General features: G+C 59.4%; 2 protein-coding genes across 7 annotated transcripts in view; one reads left to right on the top strand and one right to left on the bottom strand.

Annotated features, from left to right (window-relative positions):
• BCL9L (BCL9 like) overlaps window positions 1–7,717 on the top strand; it is a 28,581-nt gene extending 20,864 nt beyond the window's left edge. For 5 of the 6 annotated variants that reach the window (XM_043579542.1, XM_043579541.1, XM_043579544.1 and 2 more), the window contains 5 exons: window positions 346–556; window positions 719–803; window positions 887–3,173; window positions 3,631–3,912; window positions 4,349–7,717. In XM_043579542.1, the coding sequence (XP_043435477.1) occupies window positions 346–556; window positions 719–803; window positions 887–3,173; window positions 3,631–3,912; window positions 4,349–5,442 (3,959 nt within the window). In that variant the 3' untranslated portion in view covers window positions 5,443–7,717. The remainder of the gene's footprint in view (window positions 1–345; window positions 557–718; window positions 804–886; window positions 3,174–3,630; window positions 3,913–4,348) is intronic. The other variant, XM_043579546.1, reaches the window with a different exon arrangement.
• Window positions 7,590–18,897, bottom strand: CXCR5 (C-X-C motif chemokine receptor 5). The gene is made up of 2 exons (XM_043579547.1): window positions 18,690–18,897; window positions 7,590–10,356 (listed from the first exon to the last, which is right to left on the bottom strand). The coding sequence occupies exons 1-2, from the start codon at window positions 18,744–18,746 to the stop codon at window positions 9,289–9,291; spliced, it is 1,125 nt and encodes a 374-aa protein (XP_043435482.1). The 5' UTR covers window positions 18,747–18,897; the 3' UTR covers window positions 7,590–9,288.
• Between the last annotated feature and the right edge of the window lie 434 nt (window positions 18,898–19,331).

Raw genomic sequence — 19,331 nt, 5'->3', positions numbered from 1 at the left:
CTCCCAGGGACGTTGTGGTTAGATGGAATCACATCTGTAAGTATCCTGCAGAATGCCAGGCACACAGGAGCCTGTTTGCGAGGGGTCATACTTTCCCTCCCCCTCGGCTCTGTATGCTCCCCACAATTTATCCGTCGTGGTCAAGGACTGGTATCGGGCAAGTAAGCGTAGAAGCCAGACACACACCGCCAGAGTGTGACAACAAACGGCCCCTGCCGGCACGAGCTGCAGAACAGTGAGCCCGTCTGTCCCTGGGCATCTCTGGGATGGGGTGGTGGGGAGTGCCAGCTGGCTCTCCTTTCTAAATCTGGGCTGCTTACCCTGTTTCTCTCCTCTCTCGAGCAGACTGTAATGTAGCAGACCCAGCCATGGCGGCCCCACAGCTGGGTCCCGGCCAAGCCGCCCAACTGCCCCTCAGCGAGAGCAGCGCCCCAGGCGCCCCCCACGGGCCTCCGCCAGGCCTCCGGCCTGATGCCCCTGGGGGCGGGGGTGGGGGCGTCCCCGGAAAGCCTCCCTCGCAGTACGTGTACGTCTTCACCACCCACCTGGCCAACACGTAAGTGCCTCGGGGCAGGCCGAGCCGGCTCCCTTTCCCCAGTGCCCCTCAGCCTGAGTGTGTGGCTGCAGGGAGCCAGGCTTAGGTTGGGCTGGGGGAGGGCAGGGGCTCCCTCCCGCCCCCTCTCTGAGCTCTCTGTGCCCGACCCTCCCTCCCGTGCAGGGCTGCTGAGGCGGTGCTTCAGGGCCGGGCCGACTCCATCCTCACCTACCACCAGCAGAACGTGCCCCGGGCCAAGCTGGACCAGGTGGGTGCGGCGCCTCTGTGAACAGGAGGATTGGCCGGCGCATCCCCTTAGCTGTCTCACACTCTGCCTCTGTCGTCCTGCAGGCCCCGAAAGTGCCACCTACCCCAGAACCGCTACCCCTAAGCACGCCATCAGCAGGCACGCCGCAGCCCCAGCCACTGCCGCCGCCCCCGCCGCCCCCCGCCCCTGGCAGCGCACCGCCCGCCCTGCCTTCGGAGGGTCCTCCCGAGGACACCGGTCAGGACCTGACACCCAACTCCGTGGGAGCCGCCAGCACGGGCGGTGGCGCCGGGGGCACCCACCCCAACACCCCTACAGCCGCCACCGCCAATAACCCGCTGCCTCCTGGAGGAGACCCCGGCAGCGCCCCGGGCCCTGCCCTGCTGGGGGAGGCCGCCCCCACCGGGAACGGGCAGCGGAGCCTGGTGGGCTCGGAAGGCCTGTCCAAGGAGCAGCTGGAGCATCGGGAGCGCTCCCTCCAGACGCTTCGAGACATTGAGCGGCTGTTGCTCCGCAGCGGGGAGACCGAGCCCTTCCTCAAGGGGCCCCCAGGAGGAGCCGTGGAGGGGGGCCCACCAGCACAAGCCCCTCCCGCCCCCCAGCAGCCCCCTGCGGCCCCTCCCAGCGGGCTGAAGAAGTACGAGGAGCCCTTGCAGTCCATGATTTCACAGACGCAGAGCCTAGGGGGCCCCCCGCTGGAGCATGAAGTGCCTGGGCACCCCCCGGGCGGCGACATGGGGCAACAGATGAACATGATGATGCAGAGGCTGGGTCAGGACAGCCTGACGCCGGAGCAGGTGGCCTGGCGCAAGCTGCAGGAAGAATACTACGAGGAGAAGCGGCGGAAGGAGGAGCAGATTGGGCTGCACGGGGGCCGCCCTTTGCAGGACATGATGGGCATGGGGGGCATGATGGTGAGGGGGCCGCCGCCTCCCTACCACAGCAAGCCTGGGGATCAGTGGCCACCAGGGATGGGTGCCCAGCTGCGGGGACCCATGGACGTCCAAGATCCCATGCAGCTCCGGGGCGGACCTCCCTTTCCAGGCCCCCGTTTCCCCGGCAACCAGATGCAACGGGTGCCTGGGTTTGGGGGCATGCAGGGTATGCCCATGGAGGTGCCCATGAATGCCATGCAGAGGCCTGTGAGGCCGGGTATGGGCTGGACCGAAGACTTGCCCCCCATGGGGGGCCCCGGCAATTTTGCCCAGAATGCTGTGCCCTACCCAGGGGGGCAGGGCGAAGCAGAGCGATTCATGACCCCTCGGGTCCGGGAGGAGCTACTGCGGCACCAGCTGCTGGAGAAGCGGTCGATGGGCATGCAACGCCCCCTGGGCATGGCAGGCAGCGCCATGGGGCAGGGCATGGAGATGGAGCGGATGATGCAGGCGCATCGGCAGATGGATCCGGCCATATTCCCCGGGCAGATGGCTGGTGGCGAGGGCCTGGCGGGCACCCCCATGGGCATGGAGTTTGGTGGAGGCCGGGGCCTCCTGAGCCCCCCCATGGGGCAGTCTGGGCTGAGAGAGGTGGACCCTCCCATGGGGCCAGGCAACCTCAACATGAACATGAATGTGAACATGAACATGAACATGAACCTGAACGTCCAGATGACCCCACAGCAGCAGATGCTGATGTCGCAGAAGATGCGGGGCCCGGGGGACATGATGGGGCCGCAGGGCCTCAGCCCTGAGGAGATGGCCCGGGTGCGGGCCCAGAACAGCAGTGGCATGATGGGTGGCCCGCAGAAGATGCTTATGCCCTCACAGTTTCCCAACCAGGGCCAGCAGGGATTCTCTGGGGGCCAGGGACCCTACCAAGCCATGCCCCAGGACATGGGCAATACTCAAGACATGTTCAGTCCTGACCAGAGCTCGATGCCCATGGGCAATGTGGGCACCACCCGGCTCAGCCACATGCCTCTGCCCCCCGCGTCCAATCCTCCCGGGTCCGTGCATTCGGCCCCCAGTCGGGGGCTGGGCAGACGGCCTTCAGACCTCACCATCAGTATTAATCAGATGGGCTCACCAGGCATGGGGCACCTGAAGTCGCCCACCCTTAGCCAGGTGCACTCACCCCTGGTCACATCGCCCTCTGCCAACCTCAAATCACCCCAGACTCCCTCACAGATGGTGCCCTTGCCTTCGGCCAACCCACCGGGACCTCTCAAGTCACCCCAGGTCCTCAGCTCCTCTCTCAGTGTCCGTTCGCCCACTGGCTCGCCCAGCAGGCTCAAGTCTCCTTCCATGGCGGTGCCTTCTCCGGGCTGGGTCGCCTCACCCAAGACAGCCATGCCCAGCCCTGGGGTCCCCCAGAACAAGCAGCCGCCTCTCAACATGAACTCTTCCACCACCCTGGGCAACATGGAACAGGGTAAGTCCGCCAGGCCAGGCAGGGAGGCACTGGACTCTGGCACTGGGAACCTCCCGGGGTCGGGGGGCGTGTTCGGGCTGGGGCAGGCAAGTGAGTGAAGGTGTCTGTATCCGGGCGCAGAGGTGGATGGCTCTGCTTAAGGGGCACATGTCACCAGCTGGGCGTGAGCTTCCGCAGGGAGCGCCGTGGTGATCTCCCAGGCATTTTGAGGGGTTCATACTTGGGGTCTCCCCACTGTCTGGACCCCTGAGGCTGCAGGAGTTGCTTGAAGACGGGTGGGCTGTAGTGATAGCGGGGGTCCACGTTGAGGGTGCTGAGCAGAACACTGGAACGGAGGTGCGCTTGGAGGAGTCGGGAGATTCGGGAGCTGGCCTTTCCCTCACCCACAACGTGAGCAGCCAAATTCGTCTTCCCCTCCCCAGTCACTCCCGCTCTTTCTGTCTCCCCGCTTCTGTAGGTGCCCTCCCGCCTAGCGGCCCCCGGAGCAGCTCCTCAGCGCCTCCCGCCAACCCTCCCAGCGGCCTCATGAACCCCAGCCTGCCATTCACTTCCTCCCCAGACCCCACGCCTTCCCAGAACCCCCTGTCACTGATGATGTCCCAGATGTCCAAGTACGCCATGCCCAGCTCTACCCCGCTCTACCACAATGCCATCAAGACTATCGCCACCTCTGACGACGAGCTGCTGCCCGACCGGCCCCTGCTCCCCCCTCCGCCACCGCCGCAGGGCTCTGGGCCAGGTGCGAGGCGGGAAGGGGGCCGCAAGGAGGAGAGCTGGTGTGGGCACCGGGCACGGGAAGAGATGCCATGGCCAGCAGTCACCCCTGTGGTTATGCTGGCTTTCGTGTGCTTCCAGTGGGCCCTGGGTATGGGGGTGTGACGTCCCGGGTCAAGTTCCCGCTTGTCGTCAATTTAGCGAAACGAAGCCCAGAGTACTCCAGTGGTCTTTCCAACATCCAATGATGACCCCATGGCAAACTGGGCCAGAACTTGGGTCTCTTGGCTTCTAACTTGAATGCCTCAAGTCCATGCCCTTGCAGCCAGGACAGGCCCACGGTGGAGGCCCCTTACCCCTCCTGGCATGAGCCTGGCTGGGGAGTGGGGAAGGACTGAGTTCTGCACCCTCTCACAGCTGGGTGCACACAGCTTCTGACCCTCTTTTCTCTCTCCCCACAGGGATCAGCAATAACCAGCCCAACCAGATGCACCTGAACTCGGCTGCTGCCCAGAGCCCCATGGGCATGAACCTGCCAGGCCAGCAGCCCCTGTCCCACGAACCCCCACCTACCATGTTGCCCTCCCCTACCCCTCTGGGGTCCAACATTCCATTGCACCCCAATGCGCAGGGGACAGGAGGGCCCCCTCAAAACTCGATGATGCTGCCTCCAGGGGGCCCAGACTCCCTGAATGCCCCCTGCGGCCCTGTGCCCAGCTCCTCCCAGATGATGCCCTTCCCTCCTCGGCTGCAGCAGCCCCACGGTGCCATGGCCCCCAGTGGGGGTGGGGGTGGGGGGCCTGGCCTGCAGCAGCATTACCCTTCAGGCATGCCCCTGCCCCCAGAGGACCTGCCTAGCCAGCCGCCCGGCCCCATGCCCCCTCAGCAGCACCTGATGGGCAAAGGCATGGCTGGGCGCATGGGCGACGCCTACCCGCCGGGCGTGCTCCCCGGGGTGGCATCAGTGCTGAACGACCCCGAGCTGAGCGAGGTGATCCGGCCCACCCCGACGGGGATCCCTGAGTTCGACTTGTCGAGGATCATCCCCTCTGAGAAGCCAAGCAGCACCCTCCAGTACTTCCCCAAGAGCGAGAACCAGCCCCCCAAGGCCCAGCCCCCCAATCTGCATCTCATGAACCTGCAGAACATGATGGCGGAGCAGACCCCCTCACGGCCCCCCAACCTCCCGGGCCAGCAGGGCGTCCAGCGGGGGCTCAACATGTCCATGTGCCACCCCGGACAGATGTCCTTGCTGGGCAGGACAGGTGTGCCCCCACAGCAGGGCATGGTGCCCCACGGCCTGCACCAGGGGGTCATGTCGCCTCCGCAAGGCCTCATGACCCAGCAGAATTTCATGCTGATGAAGCAACGGGGCGTGGGGGGCGAGGTCTACAGCCAGCCCCCCCACATGCTGTCCCCACAGGGCTCCCTCATGGGCCCCCCGCCCCAGCAGAACCTCATGGTGTCCCATCCCCTGCGGCAGCGCAGCGTGTCTCTGGACAGCCAGATGGGCTACCTCCCGGCGCCGGGCAGCATGGCCAACCTGCCCTTCTAGCAGTCCCCGTGCGGGGCCGGAGCTGGGGCGATACTGCAAATATGATAACCTTAAGAAAGTTCCTTCCCCTCCAGTGTTGGGATGGCCTGGGTCAAGGGGTGGGGTGGAGGGGGTGGGAGGGGCTTGTGTGGGGCGTGGCATTTTGTGGAAACCAGATGTGCTGGCAGCTTAAGGGGAAGTGACAGAGCGGGGTGGGGGGTTTTGGATTGGGGTTCCATTTCGGCCACCACCGGGACTGCCCCTCGCCCGTTCCTCCCCAGTCCTATGGAGCCTCTCCCTTCCCTCTTTCTCTGCACCCACCCTCTGCAGCTGTGCTTTCGGAGTCCTGTGTCGCGTCCGTGGGGGGAGAGGGGGAGGAGGAGGTCTCCCCACTCTGTCCCTTTCCTTTCTGCCGCGAGCTTCTCTCTCCTCTTGGTTTCTCTGCTCCCACCTGTTTTTCCTTCTGTCTCTTCCTGCCTCATTTCCTCTCCCTGCTGATGTGGCTGACCCCCTCTCCCACCCCTCCCTGCAGGCGGCTGGCCAGGTGGGCAGGTGCCAGCCGCAGCTGTAAATAGAGCGCTGCGCTTTTGTGCCGGTTTGTGTGTGTGCTGTATTTCTGTGTTTTGATAGAAGTCACAAAAAAGAAAAAAGGATAAAAGAAAACCCTTCCCTCCCTCTTCAAATTCTTGTCCCTTCCATTCTCCTGGACTCAGGACCATGCAGTCTGACACAGGTACCCAGTGTTTGCATTGTCTCTGGGTCTGTAAGGATACCATTCCGGTCCCTTCCCCAAACGGTGAAATGAAAGATAGCCCGGCACCTACACTGAGGTCAGACCACCGAGGCTTCCTCCTGGAGAGCCCCATCCGGGCTGAGGCCTCCCAGAGCGGCAGTCTGTCTGTTGCTGAATGATTCAGGAGACTGTGTGCACGGGCGTGTGTGTTCGCCCCGCCACAGGCGACGCGGGGCCCTGGCTTCCCAGCTATGGATGGCTGGTATCCCCTGCTGCTACACCTTGGCCAGAACTTGAAGTCCTCCCTCCCCAGTGTGGGATGAAGGAAAGGAGGGAGAGGTGGAGGCTGTGTGGCCCCCTTGAGTGGAGCCAGGGGGTGGTGGCACGGTGGTCCGCGTGGTCCTGTGCCTGCTGCGGTAGCCCTGGGCCAGGTGACCCCCAGGCCCCGTCTCTTCCAGGAACGGCCACCTACTTCCTATCACCAAAGGCGGAAGGAAAAGGGTTTGGCTGAGGAGATCTGTCTCTCTCCAGCCTCCGTCCTTTGAGCATGGATTAGAGAAAGTGTTGGAAAAGCAGGGGGCCTCCTGTCGCCTCCTCTCTGCCTGCCTTCTCACCGGCAAGGTCCCCCTGCCCCGGGCTCAGGGCTCTGTGCCCGCCCAGGCGCAGCCACTGCCTCCCCCTCAGTCCCCTGCTCGTTCCCAAAACTCCCCACCTGCCTCTGGTCAGAGCTGAAGCCATACAGACTCAGTGTTTTGCCCCCTTGGCCCCAGGAGTAAAACACTTCTCCTTTTCTCACTTCCTTTCCTGCCTTGTGAGGTGGCAGGGCAGTTCCCTGGCCTTCTGTGGCCCGCCTCCGGGGCCGAGGGCCATTTCTAGACCAGGGGTCTTCTGCCGTGGCCCCATCCCCAGCCTTCCTGATCTGCAGGGTCTGGTCTAGCATTGGCAGCTGTGATACAAAGGGAATTCGCCCCACTTTTCCCAGTCTGGTGCTGTCCTCAGTCCACCGTCAGCCAGGTCAAGCGCTTCCTCTGGGGCCGGCTGGCTGCAGGCCCCTGCCTCCCCCAGCACCTTCCCGGGGGCCCAGGGCCAGGGCCCCGACATCTGTGTTTGGGGGCCACCTAGCTTCCATCCTGCCAGGCGCTTTGCCCACCCTGCCTCAACCTGGGCCTTGTACCCATGAACCACCCCCCCCCCACCCTGACCCAAGACTCCCCAAACTGACTCTAAGTGTTTCCTGCCCAGAGGAGAGAGGGGTCAGACCGCAAAGGGCCTAATGCCCTCCTCATTCTCTTCTCCCATCTCCGCCACCAGACTAGCTTTCCAAGGTGAACTCCACAGGCCAGCCTACTTCCCTCCATCCATGGCCATACCCCCAGCCATTTTGTACCATTATATAAATATATATATATAAATATAAATATATAAATACAATATGTGAAGACATCTTCTCGGTTTTTATTTTGAAACAATTTTTAGGCTTGTTCCGGGGGTCTCTGTGCTGCCTGTACTGTATTGACCTGTTTTATAGGTGCCTTTTTATTAAAAAGAGAAAATTAAAATCCATCCTCTTGCCTTTTTGCTTCTGTGTCTGGCTACTCGACTGCCCAGCTTACTGTTGGATGCTGGGAGAGAAAAAGCGGGGCTCCGGGGGCTTTCCCAGGGTCCTACGGTGAAGATACAGCCCTCCCTCCTGGGGTCACAAGCTCTGAATTCCACCATGGGGGCCTCCCGGGGAACTTGGCCAGCTGCCTTGAGCGGGACCGGGCAACCCAGAGGTGCCCTCAGCAAGTGCTGGGGTCCCGGACATCCCGCCCTGGCGAGCCCAGAGGCTGCGGAGGAGGGAGGGAGAGCCCTCTCTGGGCAGGCAGGCACGGAGCAGCATCCTCTGGTTCCATCTGAGTAGTATCCTCTCAGGGGCAGGGCTTGGCTTCCTGAGGCTCGGGGACTTCCCTGCCCAGGCCTGCTTTTCACCCTGCCTAGACGAAGGGGATGCCTCGTGGCTCTTGCTGAGGCCCAGAGAGACAGGCAAGCTCTGGGTTTGGCCTGCAGGCAGGGCGCTGGATGTGATGACCCCCAGAAGCCCCTTTCAGTCTGTCGTCCTTCTCTGGGGGCCGGGTCTCCATCTCCGTTCTGACTCTCGGCGAAGTGCTCCCTCCGTGCGATTGCGACCCCTTTGCTGTGTAGCTTGCAGAGAGGGGGGGCGGGAAGGAACGAACTGCCTCCTTCCTTATCAGTGTCCAGACCCGCCGGGACCCCGGACCCTACTGCCCCTGGCCCTCTTTACGCTGGGCAGAGAAGACAGCAGGCCTTGGTTTTTACTTGCGCCTCCTTGGGGCTAAGGAAGGAGAATCTTTCCTGTCAGTGGCTTCTCTCTGCTGGCTGGGCCTTCTTTCTTCTGTAGGACACTGGCTGGCTGGTCTCTGAGGGCGCCTGGAGTCTGCCCTCAGTCTGCAGACCTCCCAGGGCCCAGTGACGCGGGGCTGGCCCGGGGCCATTTTGGTCAGGGCCAGGAGCAGCTTCCGGGATTGGGTCAGTCTGAGTTTCCTGCCTGGTCAAGATGCTGCAGGGCTGGAGGCCCGGCAGAACGTCTGTGTTTGTTAGTGACTGAGACATTAAGGCCGCGTTCTTTTGCCAGCTGGCCTTTCCTCGGCCTTGACCTCCATCCATCCCCCGGTGCTCAGCCTCTAGCTTCTTTCGGCAGGTGGGGCGAGAGGAGAGGTGGGTAGTGGTGCAGGTGGGTGGTCCCTGAGCTGACGGAGTGCATTCTGGGAGGGGACTGACTTCCGCAATGGGCCAGGGCAGAAGTAAAAGTTGTTTCTTGAGCTTCCAATGGTTAAGATGAAACAAGGTGTGTGTGTGTGTGGGGGGGTCATCTCAGCCCCGGGGGATACAGCCGGGCACAGGTATCCTCTGCTCTTGCCTTTGGGCTGCCTCCCCTCCCCGGCCTGCAGCCCAGCCCTGGGGCTGGAAGAAGCGATGGCAGGGATGTCCTGGAGAGAGGGGTTGGTTCATCCAGCTGCCCCATGTGAGGACACAGCCAGGCCACGGCGAGCTCTTAGGATCCCAGGTCCCGTGGAAGGGGCTCCAGTAACACCGCATCCCCCAAGGAAAGCAGAAACGAAGGGGGCCGGGACCTAGAAGGTGGTGAGGGAGGTGGCATTCTCTGACTCAGAGAGACTGCTCTTGCGCCAGGTAGGGAAGAACTGGCAGAGGGAGGCGGGGCCGGCACAGCCCAGCTTGGTCAGGAGGCGCGACAGGTCACTACGGAACTTGACGCCCGCGAACGTGTAGAGCATGGGATTGAGACAGCAGTGGGCCACGCCCAGGAACTCGCTCATGGTGATGGCCACGGAGAGGTAGCCGTTCAGCTCACAGCTGTTGCTCACGGTCTTCAGCCTCGCCAGGGTGTCCAGGAAGATGACGACGTGGTAGGGCGACCAACAGAGAAAGAAGACACTCGTCACCAGGATGGCCACCCTGACCGCCTTCTGCCTCTGCGGGCGCCGCTGGGCCTGGCACAGCCGGTGCACCACTCCTACGTAGCACCAGGCCATCACCAGCATGGGCAGTAGGAAGCCCCCGAGGTGGTAGAGGAAGCGGGAGGTGAACCAGGCGTTGGTTTCAGCTCGGTTCTCCTGAGAGAAGGTACAGCGCGGCAGAGAGTCGTTGCGATGGAGGCGGCTCACTTTGGCGAAGAGGATTTCCGGCAAGGCGAAGAAGATGCCCGCCAGCCAGATGGTGGCACAGGTGATGTGGATGGAGAGGAGGCGGCGGTGGCGGTAGGCGTGGACGGCGTGGACGATGGCCAGGTAGCGGTCCACGGCGATGCAGGCCAGGAGCAGGCTGCTGCAGTAGAAGTTGATCTTGTGCAGGGCGATCACAGTTTTGCAGAGGAAAGTGCCCAGGAGCCAGCCCACGGAGCCCTCGATCACGGCAAAAGGCAGGATGAAGACCAGGAGGAGGTCGGCCACGGCCAGGTGGAACAGGAAGGTCTCGGTGGAGCTGCGGGTTTGCCGGTGGCGTTCCAGGATCACCAGCACCAGGATGTTGCCCATCATCCCCAGGAGGAAGATGAGGCCGTAGGCCACGGGCATGAACACGGCCTTGAAGGAGGACAGGAGGGGCCCCTCCGCTGTGGAGCAGAGGTGATTCTCCACCGCGGGGCTCTCCGTGCTGTCGCTGTAGTTGCCTAGTTCCTTGTACTGCAAGGGCAAGGAGACAGCAGGGCTGGGAACTGAGGACCCATCTTCCCCCTCACAGGGGGACCCCGAGTCCCCTGTAGATTTCTCCTGTCCTCCCCACCCCCACGCTGCCTTTGTCCCTGGGCTCCCGATACATCCCACCGACCAAATCCCCACCTCCCCCTGTGTGTCCACGAACAAATCGCTTTGCCCTTTCCAGCTGCAGGTTTCGACTGTAAACGGGACTGATTCCTCGCGGGGTGGTGACGAAGATGGAAGGAGATGCGTGGTGCATTTGGTAGGGAGAGGCTTCACGGACTCTAAAGGGCTGTGCACCTGTTAGGTGCTTTGAGTTTACGTGTCCTCGGGTAGGGAAGGCCGCCGGCTCACGGCGTGGAATTGGAACTTCAGTTTTGGAAATGGGTCTGGTTGGGGCAAGGGGCCGTCTGCTCCAATTCCCAACAGAGCAGTGGGCGCTAAAACCTAAGATCCTGCTGAGGGGGCAGCTGCTGGTGTGGCCTACGGGCTTCCTCTTGATGTGTCTCCCTGTTCCTGAATGTCTTCACTGTAGCTGAAATTGTAGCGCTAGCCTCCTGCTTTGTTCACTCCGCATAACAAGCTCAGGTATGTGCTATTCCTGTCTTTTTTTTTTTTTTTTTTTACTGTTTGTTTATTTTTGAGAGAGAGAGAGAGAGAGAGACAGACGGAGAGCGAGCAGGGGAGGGGCAGAGAGAGAGGGAGACAGAATCGGAAGCAGGCTCCAGTCTCCTGAGCTCCTGAGCTGACAGCACAGAGCCTGACACGGGGCTCGAACTCGCTGTGAGATCATGACCTGAGCCGAAGTCAGACGCCTAACCGACTGAGCCACCCAGGCGTCCCTGTGATTTTCCTATCTTACAAAGGTCAGGTGTGTTTGAACCCACGCTGATCTCCCTCCAGAGCCGATTTTTCCACCACTACGCAGCCCTGCCTGGGCTTCCCTCCCTGCTCCTGCCCATCACTCGGGAGCTCCCTCCTCTGCTTCCTTCTTGGCTTCAGAAGAGAGGAAGGGGTGTTGCTGTTCCAAGAGAGGGTGATGCGCCGCCCACTTTGTCTCTGGAAGCTCCTCCTCCTCCTCCTCCCCTTCCTCCTCCCCTCACCTCCTCCTCCTCCTCCCCCCCTCCTCCTCCCCCCTTACCCCACCCCACCAGCGCTCAGGTTGTTTACCCAGCTAACCGCAAAGGAAGACACGGTGTCTGTTTTCATACCTTTCACTCGCAGCTGTCCCCCTGCACCTGCTCCTCCTCACTTCCCAGCCCTGTTCTCCACCCCTCCCACCAGCCCCCTCCCCATGGTTTCAAACCAATTATAACCAACTTATGTGGGTTGAAAAAGACACTTCTATAAATGATGAGCCCCGGGGAGGCAGAGGATGGGACAGGATACTCTGCACAGAAGCTCTAGATGGTCTCACACTGCCCTTCTTCCAGGAGAGTGAGGGTCTTGCACAAGGCAGGAGATGGTTACGCTGCCACCCAGGGGCCCCAGTTGTGGGTCACACATTCGCTCTCAGTGGGCAGACCCAGGTCCCCAACCTGTGTCTTTCCTTCTGGTCCCCGGGGCAAGTGGGTCTGGGGGAAAGGGGTGGGGGATACATCGGTGTGATGGCAGAGCCCTCTGCCTCCCCCCACCCCAGCATCCCTCTGCCACAGCCTCAGTCCAGCCCTTGTTCACCCTACCGCCTCCATGGCCCCATGCCAGCAACTTCTCCACCCTTGTCCATCCGCCAAACACAGGAGGAATTTTCCAACCTGCAGATCCCGTCAGTGTCCTGCTTAAAGTCCTTCGTTGGTCCCCGGTTACCTGTAAGCAGTGGTTTGCTTTTCACCTTTACCCCCCTCGCCCGGTTTCACATTTAATAGCAAAGCCAATTATAAGAAGTCATGTTTGTGATGCACTTACTCAACAGGAGATTGGCGTAAGCCAGCTCTCCGTGCATTCACACAACAGAATACGATGTAGTTCTCAAAAAGAAATGAGATTAACTGCATGTTCTCTTAGGGAAAGAGGTTTGACACACACGGCCACATTTCAGATCCGATTGCAGGGCACTCCACACAGCGTGATCCTATCCAGGGACTGTCCTTGCAGGGCTTCCTGGGGCTGGGGGCGGGGGGGGGGGGGGGGGGAGGGGGGGAGGGGGAGGCTCAGCTCCTCTCCTTCGCTTCGAACCAAACTTCTCCACTCTTGTCTCGTGTGGTTCACACAGGAGCTCTCATTTAATTAAAAAAAAAAAAACAAAAACCAGCTCTACTTTCATTTGAAAACCATGGGCTCGCAGGGTGACGTCTGAACTCCCCTACGGGGGCTTGACGTGTCTACAAAATGTATATTCCTCCAACTTCTCAAGCCTCGCCTTCTACTTTATCGCCTTAGGCGCCCTGTCCTCCAGGTTCATCATTCCCGTCTCCAAGACTTTGCTCCAACTCTACCTTTTACAGAACAATTCTTTCTCCCCCCGACTGCCTGTCTCATTAATGCCTACGTTTCCTCCAAGGTCCCACTCAGCCCCACCTTCCTACCTCCCTCCTTCCTAGCTTGGAACTAGATTCTCTTCTTACATTCTCTGCGTCTTTTTAACCAAGTTTTTTTCATCTTTATTTACTTTGAGAGAGAGAGCAGGGGGAGGAACAGAGAGAGAGAGAGAGAGAGAATCCCAAGCAGGCTCTGCACTGTCAGCACAGAGCCTGACCTAGGGCTCCATCCCACGATCCCGCTAACTGTGAGATCGTGACCTGAGCCAAATCAAGAGTCGGACGCTTAGCTGACTGAGCCACCCAGGCGCCCCTCTCTGTGTCGTTACTACCGCTGAGAGCAGTTTCTCAGAGAGGGCCGGGGGCCCTTGTATTCCAAAGTTTGAGGCAAGTCCCTCTCTGTGCCTCTGCAGACACTCAAACACTTCTGTTCACCCTTCCTCGGTTCCTGCCTCCTCCCAATACCCTTGAGAGCCTAGAGCCCATCTTGGGTTCTGTCCCCATACCGGGAGCTATTTCCAGTATGCTCGTTGACTCCTATTGGAATTGACCAGGAGGTACACGGGGGAAACAGTGAGGTGAGTGGTGAGCAAAGCAATTCAGACCAGGGGGCGAAGAGATATGGGGCCTGGGGCAGTCAGTGGGGCTGGACTCCGCCTACCTTTGGGGGGGAGCCTGGCGGCCCACTGCCCCTTGGGCAACGTCTGGCCTGTGTAGGTACAGCCCGCCTACCTGACCCCGGAGGCCCTTTATGAGAACCACTCAAATCCTTACCCTCTAAAGCATCCAGGCTGATTGGTTTATTGCCCATTTAACATCCGTGCAGTGGGAGGTGCCCCCAGGACCCTAGAACTCCCATCTCCTGAGAAGCTGGGTTTCAAAGAGGGTTGAGGGGAGCTATCTTTTCCTTCTTGCCAAGAGGTATTTGTTTGGAAAAGTGCTCGGGCAGGGAGGGCAACAACATGGGAGGAAGCCGGTTTGAGGGGTGCTGGGAGTTGTTAGTACATTGCAGCAGGAGGTGTCAAACAGACATTTTGGGGGCTCAGAAGTGGCACATGTGAAAGCCACTTCCCATACCTAGGGGATCAGTCACCCCACCCCTCCCCGAACCATGGAGAGAGGTAGTGAGGCAAGGTTGACTCTGGCCCGGTGGGAAGATGAGGAACCTAATCCTAAATACGTCGAATCCTAAATACGTTGGGGAGTGGGGTGCAGAAGGGAACCCTCCAAGGCTCACACCCTGAGGGAGCTCAGTGCAGGCAATCTGGCCTAGCGCTTACTCATTCTTTGACATCAAAAGCTGCAGGAACCCGGGGCCCTCAGGCACACACATACTCTGACAGCAGCGCGCACCGTGTAGAGACACAGCCACGTGCCCAGGCCAGGCCACGAGGGCATGTGGCCTAGGCAGGTACCCAGCAGAGAACCTGCACAGAGGCCGGGGGCTCATGCCCCAGAGAAGGCAAGGAGACCTGATGAGCAGGATAAAGCTGAGCAGTGAGCCAGGAATCCAGGTAGAAATTGCTCTGAGCACCGGGGACAGGGCGAGAGGAGTTAGAACATTCTGTGTTCTGGTGTTGAGGAGAAGAGAGGATGGGCAGGGGGGGAGGAGGGGAGCAGGTGCATCGGGGCGCTGCACTGGCCAGCGTGAGGATTAGCAAACATTTGCTGATTAGACTGTGTGAGCTGGTGGGGCAGGGGCTAACCGGGGCATTCCTCCGGAGTCTGTCCCGGACCCTCACCCCCCTTTGACACTCTCCACCCTGTCTCAGCTGACACGGCTGGGGGACCCTTCCAGGCAATGCAGCGTCCTCCACAGCCTGGAACTAGAGGCCCAAGCTGACCAGATGGAATTGACAGGGGAAAAAATATAGAGACCTAGACTCGGGTTTAAGATTTCAACCGTCGGGGGACAAGTCAGGGAAGACCTGGCTTACCGACAGTTGATGAAGAAAAAGGCCCGAGAGTCTGCTGGTTGCTAGCTTAAGATGAGTCAACAGGGTGACGCGGCTGCCAGAAAGGCTCCCGTCACCTTACTTAGGTGAACAGAAACCTGTAGGTGGGCAGCTGACACCATCGCAGTTTGTTTGGTCTGGACAAGGGTGACCGGTTTGCTGAGGGGTCTGGAAATCCCCACCCTGGGAGGAAGTTTTCTGGTACCGGGGTGCAGAGTCTTGGGAGAAGAAGACCCGAGCCCAGGACAGATGCCTTCTTCAAGGACTGGAAGAACCACCATAGGCAAGAGGGCGGGACGGGCTCCCTGTTTGAGGTTCTCGAGGGCAGATGGGGAGGGATGGGCAGAGGCTGGGGGCTGGGTGTTTCAGTCAAAGGAGAAAGGAGCTTCTCACAGACAGAACTCTCCCACGGTGGGTTGGGGTCCCCTGGGAGGAGGAAGAATGAGCTCAAGTATTTGGGAAGGGATTCCAGCCCTGGACGGGAGACTGGGCTCTGCCCTCGAGTGCCCCTCACTCACAGCTCCCAGATGCTCGGATTCTCGGGCTGTCGTGCTCTGCCCAAGGATGAGCACGATCTTCAGGTAGCTCGGCACATGTGGGGGAGCTTCGCTTCTCTAGCTGTCTGTCCTGTGGCCAGACTAGCCTTGGCGTTCAGCCCCCCAGAGAGCGCCGGCCTGCTGAGTGCCGTGGCTCATCTGGGCAGAACCTCGGGACCCAGGGGCCTGAGTCATACTGGCCGCAGGATGCGTCTGCACAGAGACGCAGGTCATTGCTCTGGCCTTAGGCAGCACCCACAGGTTCTGTCTCCTTTTGTGCCCTTGTCTGGATATTCCCAACCAAGAGGCAAGAGCTGTGAATGGGGTCAGCCGGGCATCTGTCCTTCCAGCCTTCAGTGGCTTGAGGATTGAGATCGGGCTAAGGGTGCGAAGGGGGGTCTGTGTCCCTGATCCCATTCTTCCTTTTGAGGGTCCACACTCCCAAAAGACCATCTGAGACTCTGGCTTGCCACTTGAAGGAAGAAGAGATGTGGGGCCTGGTTTGCCCCCCTCCCCCTCCCCCCTCCCCCCCTTCAGAAGTGAAGCTGCCAGGCTCCTCTTTCCTCTGTACCCAGGGTTTTGGCCATTAGGAACATGGTACTGCCCCGGATGTGGTTCTGGGGGGAGACTTTAAGCTACTTCTATGTTTTTGGGTTTTTTTTAATGTTTATTGATTGATTGAGAGAGAGAGAGAGAGAGCACGAGTGGGGGCAGAGAGGGAGAGGGGCAGGGAGAGACAGAGAGAAAGAGGGAGAGAGTACCAAGCAGGCTCCCAGCTGTCAGTGCAGAGCCCGACACGGGGCTCGAACCCACGAACCACGAGATCATGGCCTAAGCTGAAACCAAGAGTCAGACGCTTAAGCAACTGAGCCATGCAGGTGCTCCAAAGCTACTTCTATCTTTGCGCGGAATCTTTAGGTTTTGGGGGAGGGTCCCCATGTGGCACCCCAAAGTCAATTTACACTTTGGGGACAGTCACCCAGTCTGAGGGACAGGTAGATGTGTACCCTAGGTTTTGTACAGCAACCATCTCGTGGGTCAGCACCCACTTGAAACATTTTGTCCGGTCATTCCTGAAAGACTATTCGTTCTTGTCTCCTGATTCTCAGGGCCTAATCCGTGGCCGCTTTTATGCCGTTCTGTCAGAGGGGTGGGATCTGTGTCCTTAAGGAAGACAAGAGTTCCCGGTGGAGACTGCGGTCTGTATGTCTGAGCCCAGATTCGCCCCAACACTGAACCCTCCCCAGGCTGGACCTCCCTCATCTCTGATTCCTCAAATCACCTCCAGTTGGGGCCCTCTCCACTGGGATTCTTCTGGGACTTTTGACCTATTTGGGGTGGGGGATCCTCCCCTCTCCCAACGCATGGCCCGAGACAGCCTGGGCTGGTTTTGGTTCCTCTTCCTTACACCTTGATGAAATGAGGTGATACACGTGGACAGGCTTTGTAGCCTGTGATGCTCTGCCCACAGTGAAATGTTTTGGGGGGACCATCACTGAGGAGAGGATAGGGGAGTCCAGGTCCTGGGGTTGGACCAGATTCGTCCTGCTTTTTAGCAGCTTCCCCTCCTGGCTGGTGTGGTGGGGCTGGAGGTGAGGTTTATGCCCAGCCCCTGTAGGTCCCCCAGCCCAGGCCCCGGGGCTGTCAAAATCAGGGTTCCTGTGGACAGAGACTTTTCTGGGTCTGCCTAGGTCTGCCTTCCTAGCAGGATCGGTCCCTGGTACACCCACCCCAGGGACCTGGCTCCTTGTGCTTAGTCAGCCATCTGGAGTTTTTGTGTGGGTCCGCCACTCGTGGGGATTGGCTGCTCCTCTTTTAAAAATGGACATTTCAAGTGGCTGGAGTTGATCTCAGAATTCAAGAGGCGGAAGGGAAGACAGGATGACCAACACCTGGCTGTGGCCAAGGGCCCTCAGTTCGCAACAAGTAGTCGGGTCTCTCTCCCTGGGCTGCTGGTGGTCTTTAATATATGGGACACGCCCTGTTGTCCCCTGCCCTCTGCCACCACCTGTCTCTAGTAGCTCATGCAGTGGAGTGGCGCATGCAGTTAGGGGAAACTCTTGCGGTTTCTCAGAAGCCAGGAGTGGCCAGATCTTGGGTTGGTTACTATGCGTCCAACTGGGTCAGGGTTCGTGGTCAGCTCAAAGCTGTAGGCAGAGGAAAACATCCACTAACCTACTCGGGTGAGGCCAGGGGCCAAGACTGGGGGCCAGGGTGGGAGGTTGGCACTTTGTCAGGGCGGTGGGGTTTTAGCCCGGTTGAGGGTACTGCCCAGAGTCTGTCATTTCTCTCGGGGCCAACTTTATGGACGTGTGGCCTGTGCCGTCACGCCGGGCCCTGTACTTACAAGAGCTCCACGCTCGGTTTAGTGCTCTGCGATCGCTATCTTGAAATTCTTAATAATTTTTGAACAAGGGGCCCCGCGTTTTCATTTTGTATTGGGTCCCACCGGCTAGGCGGCAGGTCGGATTAGACTGATGGTTCTGGCTCTGCTTTTATCTGATTGGGTCTGAGGGACCAGACTTGGGGTAAGTAGCTCTTCCCCTCACATTCTCGGCGGCTTCCTAGCTCTGGGATCTGCGCAAGTGGGCGGGCTTTTCCAAGCACGGCTGGGAACCGGGCTGGTAGAGTTCCGGCATGGATTCCAGCCGGTGGAACCGAAGGGTGTGGGAGAACATTTCAGGGTGAGTTTAGGGTCAGGAAAGCAAGTGGGCGTCGGGAGAAAGGATCTGGATCTTTTCTGATCCAGCCCAGAGTGTAGCACAAAGGGAAGTCCTTTCCCTAGAAGTGCCATTGGCCATGGGAGGAAAGGAGGAAAGAAGTTCCCCAAAGATCCTCATAAAGAGCCCTCTCCTGCCGACACACAGGAGCTCCAGATTCTCCATTCAACACAGAATGTAGTGCCCGGATGATACAATCATATATAGCAAGTGATGAATAAATACCCTGGAACAGCACCAGGTTCCTGACAGTAAGAACACTTCCGAAGTGCTTTCCCATCTAGACCCTTATTCCAGCCCTAAAAGATAAGAGGAGGACCTTCTTCTGAAGAATGGAGAGGCAAAGTGACTTGTTCCAGGTCACATAGCAAGCCCGGGAGGATGCAGGACTGGAACCCAAAGTTCTGATCCCCTCTAAAGGATGTCTATTTAAAGCAACAACTCTACTTATCTGCTTCCTCCTTGGAATGGGGAAACACAGTCTTCAAAGGCAGGTGCCATTGGGCCTGTCTAGATTCTGCTGATCCACAGCGGGAGGGGACTCCACAGCTGTCCCCTCTTCCCTGAGCCCTGGGCACAGGAAATTGAGAATTCCAAGTGGGGTCTGGGTGACCATCTGTCTCTACTCACCATGTCCTCCAGGTTGTAGTTGATAAGGTCCATGTCCAGGGTTAAGGGGTAGTTCATGCTTGTAGCCGTATGTCACCAGACTGGTCACTGTCTGATGTTGAGAGGCTCTCTGCCTGGTGCCTATAGAGAGGTGGCAGCCGTCAGCTGCAAATTTAAGCAAATGAGTTGCGCACTGTCTCCTGGGGCCGCGTAGGACCCGCTCGCTGTCTGCCTCACAACTCATCGCTTTTTTTTTTTTTTTTTCCACTGGGTCTTTTTTTTTTTTGAAGAAAAAGGGAAAATCCCCATAGCATCAGTGCTAGTCAAGCATTTCGGCTTCTTTCCTGGCAATAGTTGTCTCAATGGGGCTTGTGACAGATACGAAGGCTGCCCCTCGCCTCTCCTCCCTGTACCTCCCAATAAGGGAGTTGTACCTTATAATGAAAACCACCACACCAGTCAGTGGGGCGATGAGGGAAACTCCACATAGAAAGGGAACAGGAGGAGAGCCCTTCCAGGACCTCCTCTCCAAGTCACCTCCAAGCCTTCACCTCTCTCGCCACTAGGGTGACCAATCATCCGGTTTGCCACCAACCGAAAGTCCCTTGTCCTGGGAAACCCCTCACTCCCAGGCCAATGGGGACGCTTGGTCATCCGACTTGC

This window comes from Prionailurus bengalensis, chromosome D1, assembly GCF_016509475.1.
Source record: "Prionailurus bengalensis isolate Pbe53 chromosome D1, Fcat_Pben_1.1_paternal_pri, whole genome shotgun sequence".
In the NCBI taxonomy this organism is placed as follows: Eukaryota; Metazoa; Chordata; class Mammalia; order Carnivora; family Felidae; genus Prionailurus; species Prionailurus bengalensis.
The sequence above is the reverse complement of the archived record's forward strand: the minus strand, read 5'-3'. Positions and strand labels throughout refer to the sequence as shown.